The sequence below is a fragment of the Dasypus novemcinctus genome, chromosome 2, assembly GCF_030445035.2.
Source record: "Dasypus novemcinctus isolate mDasNov1 chromosome 2, mDasNov1.1.hap2, whole genome shotgun sequence".
NCBI classification, from domain to species: domain Eukaryota; kingdom Metazoa; phylum Chordata; class Mammalia; order Cingulata; family Dasypodidae; genus Dasypus; species Dasypus novemcinctus.
The window spans coordinates 93,567,124-93,585,801 of NC_080674.1; the positions used below are offsets into that span (position 1 = coordinate 93,567,124).

At 38.8% G+C, this 18,678-nt stretch overlaps 1 protein-coding gene across 1 annotated transcript in view; it reads left to right on the forward strand.

Moving 5' to 3' along the window:
- Positions 1-18,678, forward strand: part of ADGRV1 (adhesion G protein-coupled receptor V1) — a 685,020-nt gene that overhangs the window by 575,620 nt on the left and 90,722 nt on the right. The window contains exon 87 of the mRNA XM_058276109.1: positions 8,742-8,863. Coding sequence (XP_058132092.1) covers positions 8,742-8,863 — 122 coding nt within the window. The remainder of the gene's footprint in view (positions 1-8,741; positions 8,864-18,678) is intronic.

Here is an 18,678-nt window from a genome sequence, read left to right on the forward strand (position 1 = left end):
AAGATGAAAACAGACCCTTTGACCTTTTCCTTAATAGTCACAGACCTTAAGGAAAAATTAAGGAATATTATCTGGCAGCTTTGAAGTACATGGTTCAAATGGAATTACTCTAATAACAGTTAGTGCAAGGTCCATGTGGGTATGTCTCATCTAACTTAGTTATTCTCCTTAGATTCAAAATTATAGCCTGCAAATTGAAAATTATATATAGCTTTTGCAAGGCAAGACCATAATTCTAGGCTTGTGCCATTTTTTTTTTCAGTCCCAATAAATCACACTCAAAGAAAGCCTGCCTGACACTGGATTGTCCTTTAGCATTCAGGAGAGCCCTAAGTCATCTGTGACAAAGTTCTACTATTTAGGTTCTCAGCTGGCCTTGAGACTCCAATGAGAGTTTGCTCACATGAAGAATTTACCCCTGGAAAATATATCTTGCATTTTTTCTGCCTGCAGGTCCAGTACCTCCCCTGCACAGGTATTTCCAAATTTTGCTTGAATCATTCATATATCAGAGAAAGTCAGGGTAAACCCATGTCAGAAGGCAGTGGTTATGTTTCCTGTACCTGCCTTTTCACCTGAGATATCCTTCCAGCTACTTAAATTACCTTGTAGAACAGTGATTTACAAAGTGCAAGTCACAACATACTGGTGAGTCCCATTGCCAGAACATTTTAAATGGGATGGGATGGGATGGGATGGATCGGATCAAAGTGTGTCATACATTAACTTAGTGTTCCATAAAACTTCTCTCATGATTGAGTGATTCACATTTAAAATACATTTCTGACTGCAGTTTGTAGTAAAAAAAAAGTGTGAAAACCAATTCTGTAGAGTAGATTTGACTCCTCTGTGGTCCTGGGATTGACATGCATCTATGGAAATCTTAAAGTGGATTGATTCTAGGAAATGGGCAGTGCTTCTATCTCACTCTCATACTTTTCCCTCCTTCCTCTGTATTCTCTCCCATTAAAAAATAAACAGATTCCAAGGAATTGTATATATCCATGGGATGTTACTTACAGGCAGCTTTGCCTGCAAGCCACAAACTGCAGTTTCTCTAAAGCCCCTGCAGCCCAGCACCCTCTGCCTGCTGTGAGGAATACATTTTCTCTCTACAACCTCCCTATTCCTTCAAAGAGAGAATGAAGGAGCTAGTGGGGGCACAGCCTACCACTCAGGTTTGCTCTTCACTATAGCATATCCTCTTAGCTAGACCAATTAGACTTTTATTTATTCATTCAACTAATTTATTGAGCCCCTAGCGTGATAAGTAAGACTCAGTCCTATGCTCTTGACACAATGCCTTCAGAGGGCTCACATTCTAGTAGAGGAGCAGACAATGAACAAATACATAAATTGTAGAGTATGTTACATGTTGATAAGTGCTGTGAAGAAAATGAATGGGAAAGGGAAGCTTCTGAGATGCCCATTTTAAATAGGTTGGTCCAGAAACTTTCATGAGTAGGTGAGGTGGAACTTAGACTCTCCACACTCAAAACAACCTCTCTAAAAGTATGATCTTCAGATTATATCAGGATAAACAAAAGGGTTGACTAGCCAAACAAATTATGGAAATTCTAGGTTAAAAGAAAGTTAAATATGTTTCTTTACTGTGATATTTTAGACCTTTGTCGTTTTTTTCCATTACTTGATTATTTTTATTTTTTTAAAAAATTTTAATTAATAGATCACAAGAAATGTTACGTTAAAAAACATAAAAAAACAAAAAAAACATAAGAGGTTCCCATATAACCTACTCCCCACTCCCCACCACAGCATTTTTGTAAATTGTATTTTTTGAAGATATATACATCACACAAAAAATGTTACACTAAAAAATATAAGAGGTTCCTGTATACACCCCACCCCACTCCTCCCACTCCAACAACCTCCCTCCTCATTGCAGCACCCTCATCGCACTCAGAGAACACATTCTGGATCACTGCTGCACTACACAGATAATAGTTTACCCTGTAGTTCACACTCTCCCCCGGTTATTTTAGACCTTTGACTATGTAAGAGGGGATTGTAGCCATGTGCTTCCCTAACTTGGTAAACATTTATTAAACGTATGCTTTGTGCCAGGCTCTGTACTAAGTGTTTTATGTACATGGCTCCTCCACTAGGTGGAGGCTGGCTCTGCTTTAGCTCACCACTTGACTTCCAGTACTTAGCACAGTAGGTGTTCAATAGGAGCATTACGTTTGTCCTATCAGCACCAAATACTCATCAAATTGATGCATAAATTATCTTATTAAACCTTCACAATCATCCTTTATATTTTATTGATGAGGAATTGCGGCACAGAGAGGCTAAGTAGTTTGATTAAGGTACACACTGGGATCAAAAGGGATGGAATTAGAAGCAGCATGCAGATCTAACTCCAAAGTTCAGACCTAGTTTTAAAATTTGCCACAGAGCATTTCTTTTCTCCACAGTTTACCTTAAAGGAATAATGTACCATAGACACACTGCTCTTAAGAAAATTTTCTTTTTTCTGAAATGTATTCTCTTCACTCTTGGACTTTCAATACCTAGAACTTCTCTAAAGAGAAATCCAAACCTTCAGACAGGAGCAGCAGTAAAAGGAAGGCATTCAAAGTCACATCAACAATTCTTTTATTTAACAAACAGTAATTAAGCACCTTAACTCTACCAGACTATGCACTGTCCTCTATATGGGACTATAAAGATAAATAAGATAGAGTCAAGTCAGTGTGCTTAATAACCTCTAATGAAGGAGACAGGCAATTTTACATGTGGTAACAAAGACCCAGACACTGAAGGAATACTGTGCTCAGGATGCCTGGAAGTACAGAGACTATTGGCTGGAAGGTAGACTAAGGAGAGGTGGTGAGGTTTGTCTTATATGATAGGGAAGCCAGACAAAGGGATTTTAGCCTCTAAATGATACTATTTTATGTGAAAATATACATATACCCATCTGTACATAATTGCGTGCATACACAAATATATACATACATGCATATCTTTTTAAAAGATAGCTCTGGGGGGTGGGAAGATACTTCTGGCCACAGTAGAGGTTGCATTGGAGGAGAGTGCTCCACCTAAGAGGTTGTCACAATAGCCTCACTAGAAGATGTGGCGGCATCAATGAAGGCAATGTCCTGGGAAAGATTGGAGAGGACAAACTTGAAAGGAACTTAGAAGATAAAATCGACCAGAATTGTTGGCCTATGTAGTGTAGTGTTTGAGGGGGGAAAAGGCACCGAGGTGAATGGAGGTGACTCCAACAAAGTGGATGGTGGTACAACTACTTAGAAGGAAGATAAAATGTGAGAGGAAGGGTACTATATTCAGTGTGATATGCTTTGGGGCCCTCTAGGCCAGTGGAATTAAAGGTCTGATGTTCAGGAGAGATAGAAATGCAAATCTGGAAATTCTTTGAAAGAAAATGATGCTAGAGGTTATGAATTTAGGAAAGAATGTCTAAATAAAGTGAAGAGCCTGAACTATAACTAACTGCTGTGATATACAAAGTCTAGCCTGCTGCAGCAAGCATTTGCAACTGACTCTGGTGAAAGGAGCCACAAAACTTAGAGTGCCATTCCCTATCATCCAAATGGGTTTCAAGAGCTCCTTTGAGAATGTGTTGGAGAAGTAATGAAGTTAAAAGTAAACTCTTCAGTTTGGAACCAAGTATTGGACGAAAGGCCAAATGTTAAGAAAGCAAGTTACCCAGAGGTAGTGTGGGGTGTTCCTTTGAACTTTGAATAATTTGCAAACTCCATCCATAAACTTTGTTTTGTTATCTATTCTGCCCACAGTATACTGATGTTGATCTGGCAGTTCTGTAAAATATATGCCTTATTGTCATCTTATATGCTTTTTTTTTGTTTGTTTATATGCTGAGAATGCTGATGAATGCCTGTATTAGTCAGCCAAACAGGTGCTGATGCAAAATACCAGAAATTGGTTGGTTTTTATAAAGGATATTTATTTGGGGTAGGAGCTTACAGATACCAGGCCATAAAGTATAAGTTACTTCCCTCAACAAAATCTATTTTCATGTGTTGGAGCAAGATGGCTGCCAACATCTGTGAGGGTTCAGGCTTCCTGGGTTCTTCTGGGCTCAGCTCCTGTTTTCTCCACAAGGTCAACTGTAGACTGTGAAGCTCTCTAGGTTTTGCCTCTCTCCACAAAGTCAACTGTAGACTATCAGGTGAACTGCTCTGTCTCTCTCCCTGGGGCTCCAGTTCAGCATCAAAGTCCAGTATCAAAACTCCAACATTAAAAACCCCCATTGGGTGGGTACTCAATGCCCTAATGACATGGCTCAATCAAAACCCTAATCATAAATTAATCATGCCCAGGTACAGATCAGATTACAACCATAATCCAATATCTATTTTTGGAATCCATAACCATATCAAACTGCTACAGTGACCATACATTGTGGCATTAGTCTTAACCTTTGTTAAGAAAACTCAGAAATGCAATCTCTGTTTTCTCACCAAGAAATAGTTCAGATCACTGAAACTTCTTTTTCTCTAGAGTCTGTTTGTTTTAGAATAAAGGCTCATTTTGGAGAAATAAGACCTCTTGATACCTTTTCTTTCAACTTATCTTTTTTTCTAATTTAAAAATAATACATTCCTGTTGTTGAAAATAGGCCCGTAAATATCTTACTTCCACCTTATTTCACAGTTGTATTCCTTGTTTTATGTTGATGAGTTTGTTTTAGTAGCACATCCCAAATTGTTAAAATCATAAGGTCAGTGAGGTAAATTAAAACAAATACTTTAGAAGATTGTAAACACAGAGTAAATTCCAGCCTCATGTAAATGATATGATTTCATAATAAAGCCATTATTGTTGTCACTGGCACATAGCAATAAAGCCAAGGCTGCAATTACAAAGAAAATACATAAAACACTAGACTTTGTTTTAAAATGGCAATTAAAATCATTGAAATCATATTTGCCTGTAAAAAAAATAGAGATTTTATGTATTCTCAGTGAAATCTCCTACCTTCCATTAGTAGACTTTCTTAAAGACAGTCATGCTAAATGGCCTAGCCACATGCCACTTTTTTCTCTTTTTCACAAGTAATTTCTTTCACTAACACCTTTTCAAACTACTCTGATTTTCACATTAGTGACTCCTTGTTAATTTAAGTATTTAAGTACTTGGGTGATTTGATTGTGTCTCCCAGTAAAGGAACTTCATCCTGACATAGACCCCCTTATTCCTTGGGCTCATTAGTGTGTTTTTAGGGCTTCCTTGTATTGAGAACATTGAAAGCTTCTGTTTTCTATTAACTAATTCACCCTAAACATAAATTTTTAACGTTGCACATTATAAATGACTTCTTTGATAAAAGCTGACTTAGTAGAGAAGATACTAATAGTTATCTTACAAATGTGAAATGACAGCTTGAGGAAATATGGAACTAAAATGATTTTCATTAAATGGAGCATTGATTTTCAGTTTGCCAAATGGAATTCATAGTGCCTGTTAAACCGCAACATGCGCCCCACCAACAACTTTTATCCATATTCACATCACCCACTTCTACCACCCCTTCCCATTTTGATTAGTGTTATTCTAGGTCACAAAGAGGGTGAAAAGCACCTCCAGAGGTGGATTTACCGTAAAGCTAATGAAGCTTAAGTTTCAGGGCCTCTCATTTGCATGGATCCCTTCCAAGTTCCTGTGCCTAGTTATGTTTTCACAATTTTTTTTAAGGCTGGGGCAAGTTATAAAAGTTTCAGGCCCATAAACTCTCCATGTGCCTTCTGGGTATGTTTCTTTCATCTGACGTCATATCTTCATTATTGTTGCACTGCTGGAAAACCAGCCTGAGGTTCCTTGCTCAGTACCCAGAGTTATGTATGACCAGCTTTCTGCCTTGGGCTTTCTCAGCACACATCACTTGCTTTCAGTGTGTTTGGCCTTAACCATTAAGGGGAACAGACAGGCAAAATTTTGAAAGATTGGTTCCTAGTCATTCATACAAAATCTCCGTGTCCTTTTTTTTTATATGTCTTTGCACAAAGACATAGATGTTTGAATTTTACACAGAGCAAAGAATGTAATTACCAACTTGATACTTATCTTTGAAAAGTTTTTGTGAGCAGAGCTTAGGCAGTTTCCATTTAGTAGGGTATTTTATCAGAAATAAAAATGAGACTTTCAGCCCTTTATCAAATTGTATGATTTCATTAAACCAAACTGAAATTTCATGAAATTAAATAAATCACAATATATTATCTCTTGTCTTGCTACAAGGCATTAATGACCAAGGAATTATTCATCTGTATAAACCTTTCCTTATGTGATCCTTATTTTCTTTTTGCCATTATAATAAGAACTAAGATAATTTGTATATTTTTCTATTAATGGTATCTTTGAGCAAGATATCATCAGCACACTACACTTCTAAAGCCATCTTTCTTCTCTTAAAATGCTCAAGTTGTCTCCCTCTTCTTCCTCCTCTTTCATTTTTTCCCCTTCTCTTTGCTTCTTGAGCTATTCTATCCTAAAGCCATTAGTTGATACAGAGTAAGATATGCATCCCCAGAGCAGGTGCTATCAGAACCCAGTCATTGTGAGGAGCGACACAGCCCAGCATGAGCTGTCAGAATTGAGGGGGTTGAGTGTGGCCTCTGGGCAAGGGAAGGGGTGACAGCAATGCAAGATTTGTTATATATAGGGGCGATGACCAAATAGAGAAATATTTTTAGGGATAATGAGAAATAGTTTTCTTACTGACAGTGAAGAGAATTACAAATATGGAAAGGGAGGAAACTAGAATTAACCCTGGTGGTGTTGGATTGGAATTAGGAATATTGGTGTGAAGAAGTGGTTTTCCTTAAATAAAAATTGATGTGTGTTTGCATGCACATGTGTACATATGCACTCTAGCTTTGTCTCTCGAGCGGGGCTTGGAGCTGCAGCATGCCAGTAGCAATGGGCACACCTAGTAACCCAGGTCTTCATTTCTAAACACTATTCGCCCCTGAAAGAAACCAGGACTGGGGCAGGGCAAAGTCCAAGATGAGCATGGAACATCTAGTTGAGCTGAAAAAGCAAAAAACTACTCAAAGAATGATGGGGATATAAAAAGCACAGGAACAATATTGAAGGGGCTTCTACTAACCAAACCTAGAACAATCTGAGCCTCAAAATAAAAAATGATAGTAAAGGATTATAACCCACTAATAAACTAGGAATCCATGGATCATATTATAAAAATAAACAAACATTTGCAAAGAAAAAGATATTTACGTAGTTTCAGAGTAATGCCACACAAGATACTTTTATATTACAAAGAGAAAAAGGCTAACTTTACTGTGGTGAATCTGCACAGCCCCACCAAATGAACATCATAAAGGTACAAATTCAAATCTCTTGCCACCCAGTAGAGGACAATGAGATGACCATAGCATCGCTTCTGTGATATTTCTGGCAAAGTTTATAATCTAAATCTAATCCTGAAAAAATGTTAAGCAAACTCAAATTTAAGATATTCTACAAGCAAAGCTGGATGGTGATCTTCAAAAGTGTCAGGGTCATGAAAGTCAAGGGCCCACGGAGGAAATGTGGAATTAAGGGAGAATATTGTGAGATATACCTCTGCAAGGAGTGATTCTGAACTGGTTTCTTCTGCTATAAAGGAAACTATTAGGGATAATTGATGAATCAAATGGGATCTGAGATGTTAGTAATGCATTAGTGTTAATTTCCTGACTTGATGATTATAATATTTTTATGTAGAAGAATATCTTTGTTGGAAATACACATTAAATACACATTCAGAGGGTGATGGGAATCAAGGTGGTAACTTTCAAATGGGTCTGGGGGAAAAAGATGGTTGTCCTATACTTGCAACTTTTCTGAAAAGTTGAGATTTTTTCAAAATAAATAAAATTTTTAAAGTTCTAAAGTTTTATTTAACTGTTCAATTTCCACAAGTGCATGTGAATTTTACATGTTAATTGTTAATGGTGAATAAATATGGACTTTGAGATATAGCGTGTGAGTTGTCAATGGCATGATCTTTCAATAGCTTGAAAAGATGTGATTCACTTTCTAAATCTTCTATGACTTGTCATTTAAATATTAAAATCCTCACTATTCAAAAACCCAAATGTGAAAGACAATTCCAAACAGACAAATGAAAAAGTTGATGAAGTCCCTTGGCCTTGAAGAAATCTGTTCTGAAAATCACTATTGACACAAATTGCCTGGAAAAATAATGAGTAGTATAAGCCTGGTGTTGATAGTAGTGAATCAGTCACTACATCTTAGCTTGTAACCTTACCTAAAATTTTAGGGGTCTTCTCAGTTCAAAAAAGGGAAAATGAGTACATTTTTTTCCCATTACACAAAAAAGTCTTTTAAACCTTTCTCTTTTAAAATGTCTATTTGAAGGAAATTTACACACCCACTCTTTCACTGGGATCACACTAATTTTATCCCTGTTCGTGGCATTTCCTAAACCGTCCAGCAGGTGGTAGTCTAGGAGAGGAACAGTTATCCTTCCCCATCCCCCTAGCCAATTAGCAAACCTATTTGCAAAAGAGAAAGAATGTGGACTCAGCAATGTGCCTTCTTTCCTCTGGCATAGGAGAGGGATTTCCAAGGTTGTTCTTTCAGAATGGGTACTTAGGCATATAACATATCATAAGAAAGCAGCCAAAAATAATTTTGAGTGTATATGTAGCTATACAGTATTCTGCAACTCAAAAATTCTCTTTTTTTTTCATGATTTCTAGAAATTCCGCTCGTCTTATATCTCTTTGCCCTGATTTCAATGACATGGCTTTGGGGAGGACTGCACATGGCTTACAGACACTTCTGGATGTTGGTTCTCTTTGTCATTTTCAACAGTCTGCAGGTAAGAGTTACCATTTAGCTAGTTATTAACAACAAACATTTTTCCTAATGAACACAAGACATGGAATTTCAGTGTAAAGGATTCAAGTGTCCATCCACACATAGGCGATTCCATGCACGCGACATCACAGTGTCATGGAATAAAATGACTGGGGACTAAGTCTTTAACATCTGATATATGGCTTGGATTCTAACTTGCCCATTATACAGATATATAGGAAAGACAAAAACTTTATCTCCTTCATTTTGACAACACCCAAGTAACTTCAAAAATATATTTCCTTCTTAGCAGGACTGATGTATATAAACTTTGGATGTGGCAGCAGTGTAGGACCTACACACATATTTAGACCCAAGCTATGTCTAGAAATTATATCAATTAAGGTTTAAGGAGCCCACTTTTTTTTTCTTTCCTTTCAGCCCTGCTTTTTTGCTTTTCTTTATTATTATTTTTTTAAAGAAGCTTTAGATTACATAAAGGTTACATCAAAAATATAGGGGATTCCCATATACACCACCCCCTCCCCCACCCACATTTTCCCTTATAACAACATCCTACATTAGTGTGGTAAATTTGTTACAACTGATGAACACATATTGAAGCATTGCTATTAACCATGGTCTACAGTTTATATTATGGTTTATACTTTGCACCACACAATGTTATAAGTTTTGACAAAATGTATAATGACCTGTTTCTGTCATTGCAATGTCATACAGGACAATTCCAATGTCCCCCTAATGTTCCATGTTACACCTATTCTTCCCCCTCCCTCCCCTCAGAACCTCTGGTGACCAACTGGTGCTTAGTGAAATGAGAGGGTTTTGATTCACTGGAAAGTAACTGAGGGAAGTGGTTGTGGCTCAACTGATAGAGCACCCACCTACCATGTGGAGTGTCCAGGGTTCGATACCCAGGGCCTCCTGACCCGTGTGATGAACTGGCCCACATGCAGTGCTGCCTTGCACAAGGAGTGCCATGCCATACAGGGGTGTCCCCCACCTAAGTGTGCCTGACATGCAAGGAGTGCACCTCCAAGGAGAGACACCCCATGCAAAAAATGTGCAGCCCACCCAGGAATGGCGCTGTAGACGCAGAGAGTTGATGCAGCAAATGACACACACACAGAAAAAGTGACACAGTTTCCCAGTGCCACATGACAAGAATGCCACTGGACACAGAAGAACACACAGCAAATGGACACAGAGAGCAGACAACTGGGGGCAAGGGAAGAGAAATAAATAAAATAAATCTTTAAAAAAAAAAAAGAAAGTAACTGATATCTCCCAAGTCTGGCAGTGTGTAGTTTAAATTAGTTTTGTGAGAGTGCTTAGATAGCGTAACTAGAAATTACATAACTATAGCAGAAATTAAAGCTATTTTAGTGCTTTTGTGAAATGGGAAAATCTGCACTCTGAAATTAACAAATGAAACAAATGCGTTTTCCTTATTTTCCAAAGTGAAAAGGTCTGTCCTAGAGTAAAATAATTTTGTGAATTTCCCAAGGGTATCACTAAACAATTCTTACTTTGGCTGCCATCTTATAAGATACATGTGTAGGGGGAAAAATGTATATGTAGTGTCTTCGTTTGCCACAGGGCTGCTGATGCCAAGTACCAGAAGTGGGTTGGCTTTTATAACAGAAAATTTACTGGGGTTAAAGCTCATAGTTGTGACGCCATGAAATGTCCAAATCAAGATACCATCAGAGATGCTTTCTCAACAAAGTTAGCTGTTGTTGGTCCTAGCGTCCTGCTGCATGGCGATTGGGCAAGAGGGGCCGGGTCTAGGGGTCTCTACTTTCTCCTTGAAATCAGCTGTGGCTGCGGCCAATCAAGTCATCTCCTTGTGCCTCTCGGAGCTTCTCTCATTGAACTCAGCTTTGGGTGAACCTGGAGTTCTTTCTTTCACAACACCTGATCAAATCTGGCCCAGCTTTTTTCCCTGGGAAGCCGCCATATTGATCCTGCCATGTAGGAGAAAGGACTACAGGAAAACGGAGAAGCCCTGAAGATTGAGAGAGAACCCGGAGTGTGGAACCAGCAGAGCACAGAGCAGCTCGAGGCTCAGGAGACAACCCTGCCATATGCCTGATAGCTCACAACTGAACTCGAAGAAAGTGGAGCAGCTAAGACTGAGAGAGGCGAACAGAAAGACACAAGCCCTTTGCCTGTAGCCCATAGATGAGCTCTGAGAGCTAAACTCTGAGAGACGGTGAGGCTGGAGGAGAACACTGAGATTGACAGTCGTCTTCACTACATGGCAGGACACTGGAATCAACAGTAGCTGATATTGATGTGAAAGCACTTCTGATGGTGCCTTGATTTGGATGGTTCATAACCTCGAAACTGTACGCTTTTCCCAAATAAATTTCCCGTTGTAAAAGCCAACCCATTTCTGATGCTTTGCATTGGCAGCCCTGTAGCAGACGTAGACATTTAGTTATGTATAGTTAGGATTATAGTGTACAACTGAAAATGACCTAAAGAAAGCATATTTAGGGAAACGGACTTTGGCCCAGTGGTTAGGGCGTCCGTCTACCACATGGGAGGTCCGCGGTTCAAACCCCGGGCCTCCTTGACCCGTGTGGAGCTGGCCCATGCGCAGTGCTGATGCGCGCAAGGAGTGCCGTGCCATGCAGGGGTGTCCTCCGCGTAGGGGAGCCCCACGCGCAAGGAGTGCGCCCCGTAAAGAGAGCCGCCCAGCGCGAAAGAAAGTGCAGCCTGCCCAGGAATGGCGCCGCCCATGCTTCCCATGCCGCTGACGACAACAGAAGCGGACAAAGAAACAAGACGCAGCAAAAAGACACAGAAAACAGACAACCGGGGGAGGGGAGGGGAATTAAATAAAATTAAAAAAATAAAATCTTTAAAAAAAAAAAAAAAAAAGAAAGCATATTTAGGTTCGCTTTTTTAGGAGATCAATTCTTTAGCAAGATTGTTGTTTACATGAGGGTATTTAGTCAAAGTATCATATTAATTTAAGAAGGGAAAAATACAGAATAACTTTAAAAGTTTGGAAATAAGTTGATATAATCCCTATATAGATAGAGATATAATTTAGCACTCACTACCTGCTAGGCAGCATGCTAGTGCAGCCAGTACAAAGGATGAATGTGGCAATGCTGCTCCTCCAGAATCCGATGACTCAGGAGAGTAAACAGATAATTACTTATAATGATATACCTACCATGGCTGGTGCCGGGTAAGCAAAGTGCTCTGAGTGTTGAGTGAAGGGGCTCTTCAGTCCTGTCTGTCCTGGCACTGGAGCTAGCCCCAAAGGTGAGCCATACCATTCAGAGACCCTTTCTTAGTCACCTTAGAATTCCGAGGGCTTAGTAGAAATGGGTCAGAAATCCAAAATGATAGTTGTCAGATGTCTTTTATTTGGCTAATGTACGATACACAACACAGTTTCTTAGGTTCTTAAAATACTATCTGTCAACTTTTAAAATTGAAAAATTCCCATAAAAATCTGAATTTCTGGCTTTTCTTTAAAAGCAATGCTTTTATGGCAACAATTTTCAAGCCCTGAATAGATGCTGCTCCCTTTAGTTGGGGGCATGTGACCCCAAGTTACACCCAATACACTTCATTTGTTCATTTTACTTGTCCAGCCCCTGAGTTTGTGACACTTGAAACAGGTCCTCTTCAATGTTCATTAAATGTATGATGCATGTATGGTTAGAAACAGGTGTTTCATACAGAGACAACAGTTAGCATATGCTGCAAAAAGAGAAAGTGAGTGTACTTGCTGTAATGAGATTAAGCATAGGGCTGGGAGGGAGGAAGCACAAGTTTGCAGTTAAAAAGGAAGTGGTGGGAGATGAGACAGAAAGGGAGGTTTAGCTTAAATGCCATGTCACCAAGATCAAGACCTTAATCTTCAGCCTTTAGTCAGTTGGGTTATTCTTTTGTTTTTGTTTACTTAATTTTATTAGCATGGGAGTGACAATGTTCATGCCTACTTTTTAGAAGGACAACTGGAAATCTTTAGGAGGGGCATATTGAAAGGAAGAAGAGTTTTAGGCAGGAAAAATGGCTGGTAGGCTACTCACATTCCAGACTACAGATGTTCAGGCAATGTGCCTGGGAATAGACAGCAAGCAACAGGTTCGAGGGATAAATATTAACGAAACTTGGTTAGCCAATCAAATGTAGAATGTTGGGTGCAAGAGACCAAAGTCACTTAGAAATGCCTGGTATGGGTGAATGGCTGGACACTGACACCTTTAGTCAAAATGGAGATGACATAAAGAGCAGGGTTGTCAGAAATATACAGCAAAATTGGTGAGTTGAATTATGGATTGTGGGTTATGCCATTGGAAATGCAGATCCAGATTTGAAGAGAAGGCAGCACTGAAAGCATGGACTTGGAAGACTTCCAAAGCACCAGTGTTTTAGTAAAGAGGTATTGGGAGAGAGCTAGTGAAAGAGATTGTGAGTGAATGATAGGAGAGTTAGGAAAAGAACCTAGATAGGGCCAGTGGAGGAAGTGGTAGAAATGAAAGCTTCAGAAGGAAGTGAAGCCTGACTTTGCCAAGTGTAGCAGAGAAGCCAAATGGGATAAGTACCAAGGAGCAGTATGGCCTAGTACAATGGTTCTCAAAATGAGGTTTACATGAAACAGGTTCCCAGGTGGTACTGGATCAGCCAGTCTGGAGACCACAATTTGGACCACCGGTTTAGGAGAACATGATCCTAACTCCAACTGCCTACTATCTGGCTGACCTCAGTCCAGTCATGGATATTTAGTAAATTCTACTATCTACATCTATGAAATGGGAACGTATATTACCTAGGATTATTTGTGATTTAATTAAATGACATAATGAATATAAAGCATTCATATAGGTCCTTTCACATAAAGAGCAGTTATTTTATTATTAAAGAAGTTTTATGGAGAATGCACAGAAAGAAAAAATAATACCTTAGGAAGAGAGGTTAGTGGGTTCAAGGGGAAATTTATTTGCTTTTGTTTTCTTTATTGTCTTGAAAAGTACCAACTGAGAAGGAGAAAGTGACAACTGGAGAAAAAACTCATTGTCACTGTGAGATCCAGATAAGGCAGGAAGAAGAGGTGGAAGGCTTATCTGAAGGAGCAATAGAGATGTTTCTTTCTGAGGCTGAAGAAGAAAAGGAAGAATTGGTATATATGACAAACTACTCAGGAGCTCAAAGTGTGGAAAGTTGGCATTTACAACTAATGTCCACTCTTTTCTATGAAAGACAGGAAGCAAGGTTACTCACTGAGATGGAATGGTTTGAAAGCTTGAGGTAAACATGGTAAAAAGTATGGAACAGTTTCTAGGCAAAAAGTAAATGGCTTATGGTGGGTTGGAAGATGCTCAAGAAATGCATTGACCATTAAACTGGTAGGATTTAAAGGAGGTTGTAAATCCTGAAATATGCAATTGAGCCAGTCAGCAGTAATTAAATAAATTTAATCCTTAGGATTTTAATGGTAGCTTGTATAACCTCTCAAACCAGTAAAGAGATTATTAATGAGCTCTATTGTGGATGAATTGTGTCCCCAACAAGTTCTGTTGAAGTCTTAATCCCTGGTACTTGTGACTGGGATCTTATTTGGAAACAAGGTCTTTGCAGATGTAATCTAGTTAAGGTAAGGTCATACTGGATTACAGTGGACCCTAAATTCAATATGACTGGCATCCTTATAACAAGAGGGAAACTTGAGCATAGTGACACAGACAGAGAGGAGAATGCCATGTGAGACAGAGACAGTGGTTAGAACCCAATCTCTAAGCCCAAGAATGCAAGGATTATTGGCAACTACCAGAAGTTAAGAGAGATGTGGAACTCCAAAAACAACCAACCTTGATGACATTTTTATTTCAGACTTCTAGCCTCCAGAAATGTGAGAGAATACATTTCTGTTGCTAATAGTTTATTACAGCAGCCCTAGGAAACCAATACAAGCTCTTATGGAGATTTGTAAATAAAAGATTATTGACCATTGTACTGTATTTCATGGGGAGATGTAAAAGAAATTGTTATAGTCTCTTTTTTTGAGAAACTTATAAGCTAAAATAAGTAAAAACTAAAAATATTTCAGACTCACATTTAGTGAACTTAATTCAATCTATGTGGTGTTAATGAGGCAAGGACTGTGCATGACACACTGGTACGTTCCTGGTACTCAGGGAATCAATTCTAAAAGTAATGCCTATTAAAAAACACTTGGCAAATATCATTTCTCCTGGGCTTATTGGGGTTCATTTAATTTATAAACTGACTCACATCTTCAACTTGGGCATTTCCATTGACTAAAGACAGAAAATAGTAAATATGTTCCATTAAGTATGTTCCATGGCATTTAATGGTCCATGGGGTTTTTGGTATTTTTACTGGCTTTTGTCAGCATCTGTGACCACAAAAGCATATTAAATATCTTATGTTTGTCTACTTTATTTTGCTCAGAAGATATTAGTGCTTACTGTCTCACTTTTTTTCCAGATTACTATGTATTAGATACTCTGAGATTGATGAATGAAAAGGATCTATCTATAGTATTCTGGGATTTTGATATTTATTTCTTGATGTGTTTTAAGTAAGTTCTTGGCCACTTGAAATATTCTCAGGAATTTCTTGATTTCTTCCTGAAGAAATTTGGGCATTTGTGCATTTAAGAAAATACATATGAAGTGCTTTGTAAAGCACAATATAAATGCAAAAGTGACTTAGAAAGAGATCATCATTCTAAATAAGCCTATTAATATTTTTATTACTTAATATTCCTTGATATATAGATACTTTATGTCTAAGAACTTCTGAGCTTTGCTCAAATTCTTATTGGTGTATCCTTAATATTTACATCTTGATTGTTTAAACAAATTTTAACTGTTAGACGTTGAGGGTGAACACAGAGAATGAAGGGGGAAAATGCTCTTTTTAAGTTTATTTCCTGGGAATTTTCTTCTAATACACGAATCTGCTTGCTAACATGTCAGCATGTTCATGATACCTGTGTTTTTGCCACTTCCCTTTGCTACACTTGATGTCAAGTGAACAAATCCTGATTTTCATTGTGCTTTGTTGTCTGTAAAAAGAGGGACTCCATAACTTTAAAAAAGAAAAAAAAGTAGTTTCATACTTGGTTGGTAATCCCAGATTCCATTGGCCAGAGAGCTCTATATTTCTATTTGCTCAACAGGCTGAGTGTACTAGCCTGGTGGCCATCACTAGCACAAGACTCAACTCCTATCAACAGAAAAATAGCTTCTTCCTCAAGAGGAAAATCCTGTGGAGGACTTGAATTGCTCTAGCTTGAGTCACATTCCATCCAGGAACCAGTCACAAAGTAGCAGCTACTGTGGTCAGGCCTGTGTCCTGAACAGACTCCAAGAGTAGAAAGAGTGAAACTGATCTCACAAAAACCACAGGGAATGGAATTCCCTCTGTGAAAAACTTGGCTGATCTCTGTCCTGTTTCTGGGGAAGCAACCTCTGAATCTTTGGACTTCCCCATGACATGAGTGTCTTGTTTTTCTTCCTGGTGGGCCCTGGACCACACCCAATAGTTATAGGGCTGGGCAGGCAATATGTGCAGCCTTAGGGAGGGAACCCACTGTATCAGAAAGACCAACCATGTGATTAGGTAGTTGAGGCTTTGAGGCACATCACATCAACTCTCCTCCTCTCCTTCTGGGAGGGGAGGGGTGCTGCAGATTGTGTTCATCCTTGATTCTGTCAATCATGCCTATATAATGAGACTCCATATAAACTTGGGACATTGGAGACTGCAATGAGCTTCTATAATTGAGAAATTACATTGCTACTGTACAAGAAGGACGCCTCTCACTCCATGTGGAGAAGATCCAAAGTTTGCATTTGAGACCCTCCCAGACCTTGCCCTATGCATCCCTTCTTTCGGCTTCTTATTAGTATCCTTTTGCTACAATAAAGCCATAATCATAAGTATAGTGCTTTAAGTGAGTTCCATGAGTCATTCTAGTGAGTTATCTAGCCTGAGGGGGGAGATGGGAACCCCCCAAACTTGTAGCCAATTGGTCAGAAGTGCCTGGGCCCTCAAATCTGTGACAGATATCTGAGTGAGGGCAATTTTATAGACTCCCTTAACCTGTGGGGTCTGACCTAACTCCTGGTAGTTGAAGTCAGAATTTAATTGGATTGAGCTACTGTAATAACTTGCAGTTGATGTCAAAAGCTGTTGTGGAAGTGTTAGAAAGTTTTGCAAAAACTCCCCACTCTGGAAGAAAGGATTCTCTCACCAACAGAAGGGAGCAACTGTACTAAACAGGTAAAGGAACAGATGATCAACATATGTAATTTCTAAATTGTCTTGGTCATTGATAAAATATTGGACAAGTTTGGACAAGGTCAAGGACAGCTATTGGGAAACCACTAGGAAATGTCATCATTCTAACATCAGCTTATCATGTTGGGATCCATCATATAACCAAATACCTCTTTATTGTCCATAAGAAATTGATAAGGGATGATGTAATATTTTCCTTAATCCCTGACCCATTAATCCAATAACCCCTATTTTTAAAAAATGTATTGAGCTTGTCATTTCTAAGTAGATTCATGCTCATTCTAAACTCTCTTAAACTTTATTCCAAGGTATATTCAAATCTGTCTAATGATTACTGGGAGATAATCACGAGGCCTGATACTGAGCTGCTAAGCACTGCTGGTAGGGTGCTATCAGTTGTAAAAATATTGAAATATCTACTGTGCAGACCCCTTGCGTATAGCCCAGATAGGAGGCTTCCAGCCATTAGGCCTGTCTCCCAGGATTCCCTGAGAAGGCTAATGCCTGGCCAAGCAGGAAGCCTCCAGGACTACTCCACTGCTAGAAATGCAGCATTCAGATTGGTCAGTATTCATGCCACACTAGTTGTTAAATATATTGTATATCATTCCTGCCACTACGTTCTAAACTATTTTTCTATTTTTAACTTGAAATCATTCAACTTCAGACTGATATATAGCATTTACTTCAGGTTTTTTTTCTTCTAGGGCTCATTCATATTACTGTGACAAAATTTCACTAACAATTTTCTTACCTGTAGGAATCCCATTAAGATACTGAGGATAACTAGCAGTAAGAGACATCCATCATATACCCAATAACCTCCGAGATCCTAGAAAATAAGTTTTTGGAGAAAGTTCATACACTTTGAAGAAGCTTTCCAAAACCTTCTTCTAGGAAAGACCTTTACAGCATATGGGAAAGTGGCACTTCTCTGCATATCAGCTATGAGAGTGTCTTTCTAGAGTTCTGTTTGAACATCTCCCTGTACTGACTTAAACATGTTCATTTATACCGGCATCTGGTCTGGAGATGTTCCATGGCAGTTTTTGAATCATTCCCTGTTTCAGGGAAGGGAGTCAGAACATGGAATTCGTAGCTAAAAATATATATCCTATATTCAAATGGAAGGATCAGCTCATTAAAATCATTATTGTTCCTAGCCCCATCTCTTAAACTGCTAATTAGCTGAGAAATAAGTGACTTAAAGGTGAGAACAGTTTCTTCTACCATTTTTTTTCTGTTCTTAGTGACCACTCAAGTGCCTTGAACATTAAAGCATTTTTCCTATATAGAAAAATAGCTTTTCTTTCTTTTTTCCCATCCATCCTTCCTTCCTGTGTCTTCCTGCTCTCTCTTCTTTCCTTTCTCTCCCTCCTTCCTTCCCTGCCTTCCTCTTTTCCTTGCTCCTTCCTACCCTCTTATCTTCTCTCCCACCTTTCCCTCTTTTTCCCTTCCTTCAGTGCTTTCCATGTAGCTCATTGATGTATGTTAAAATTCAGCTTTAAAACTAGAGCT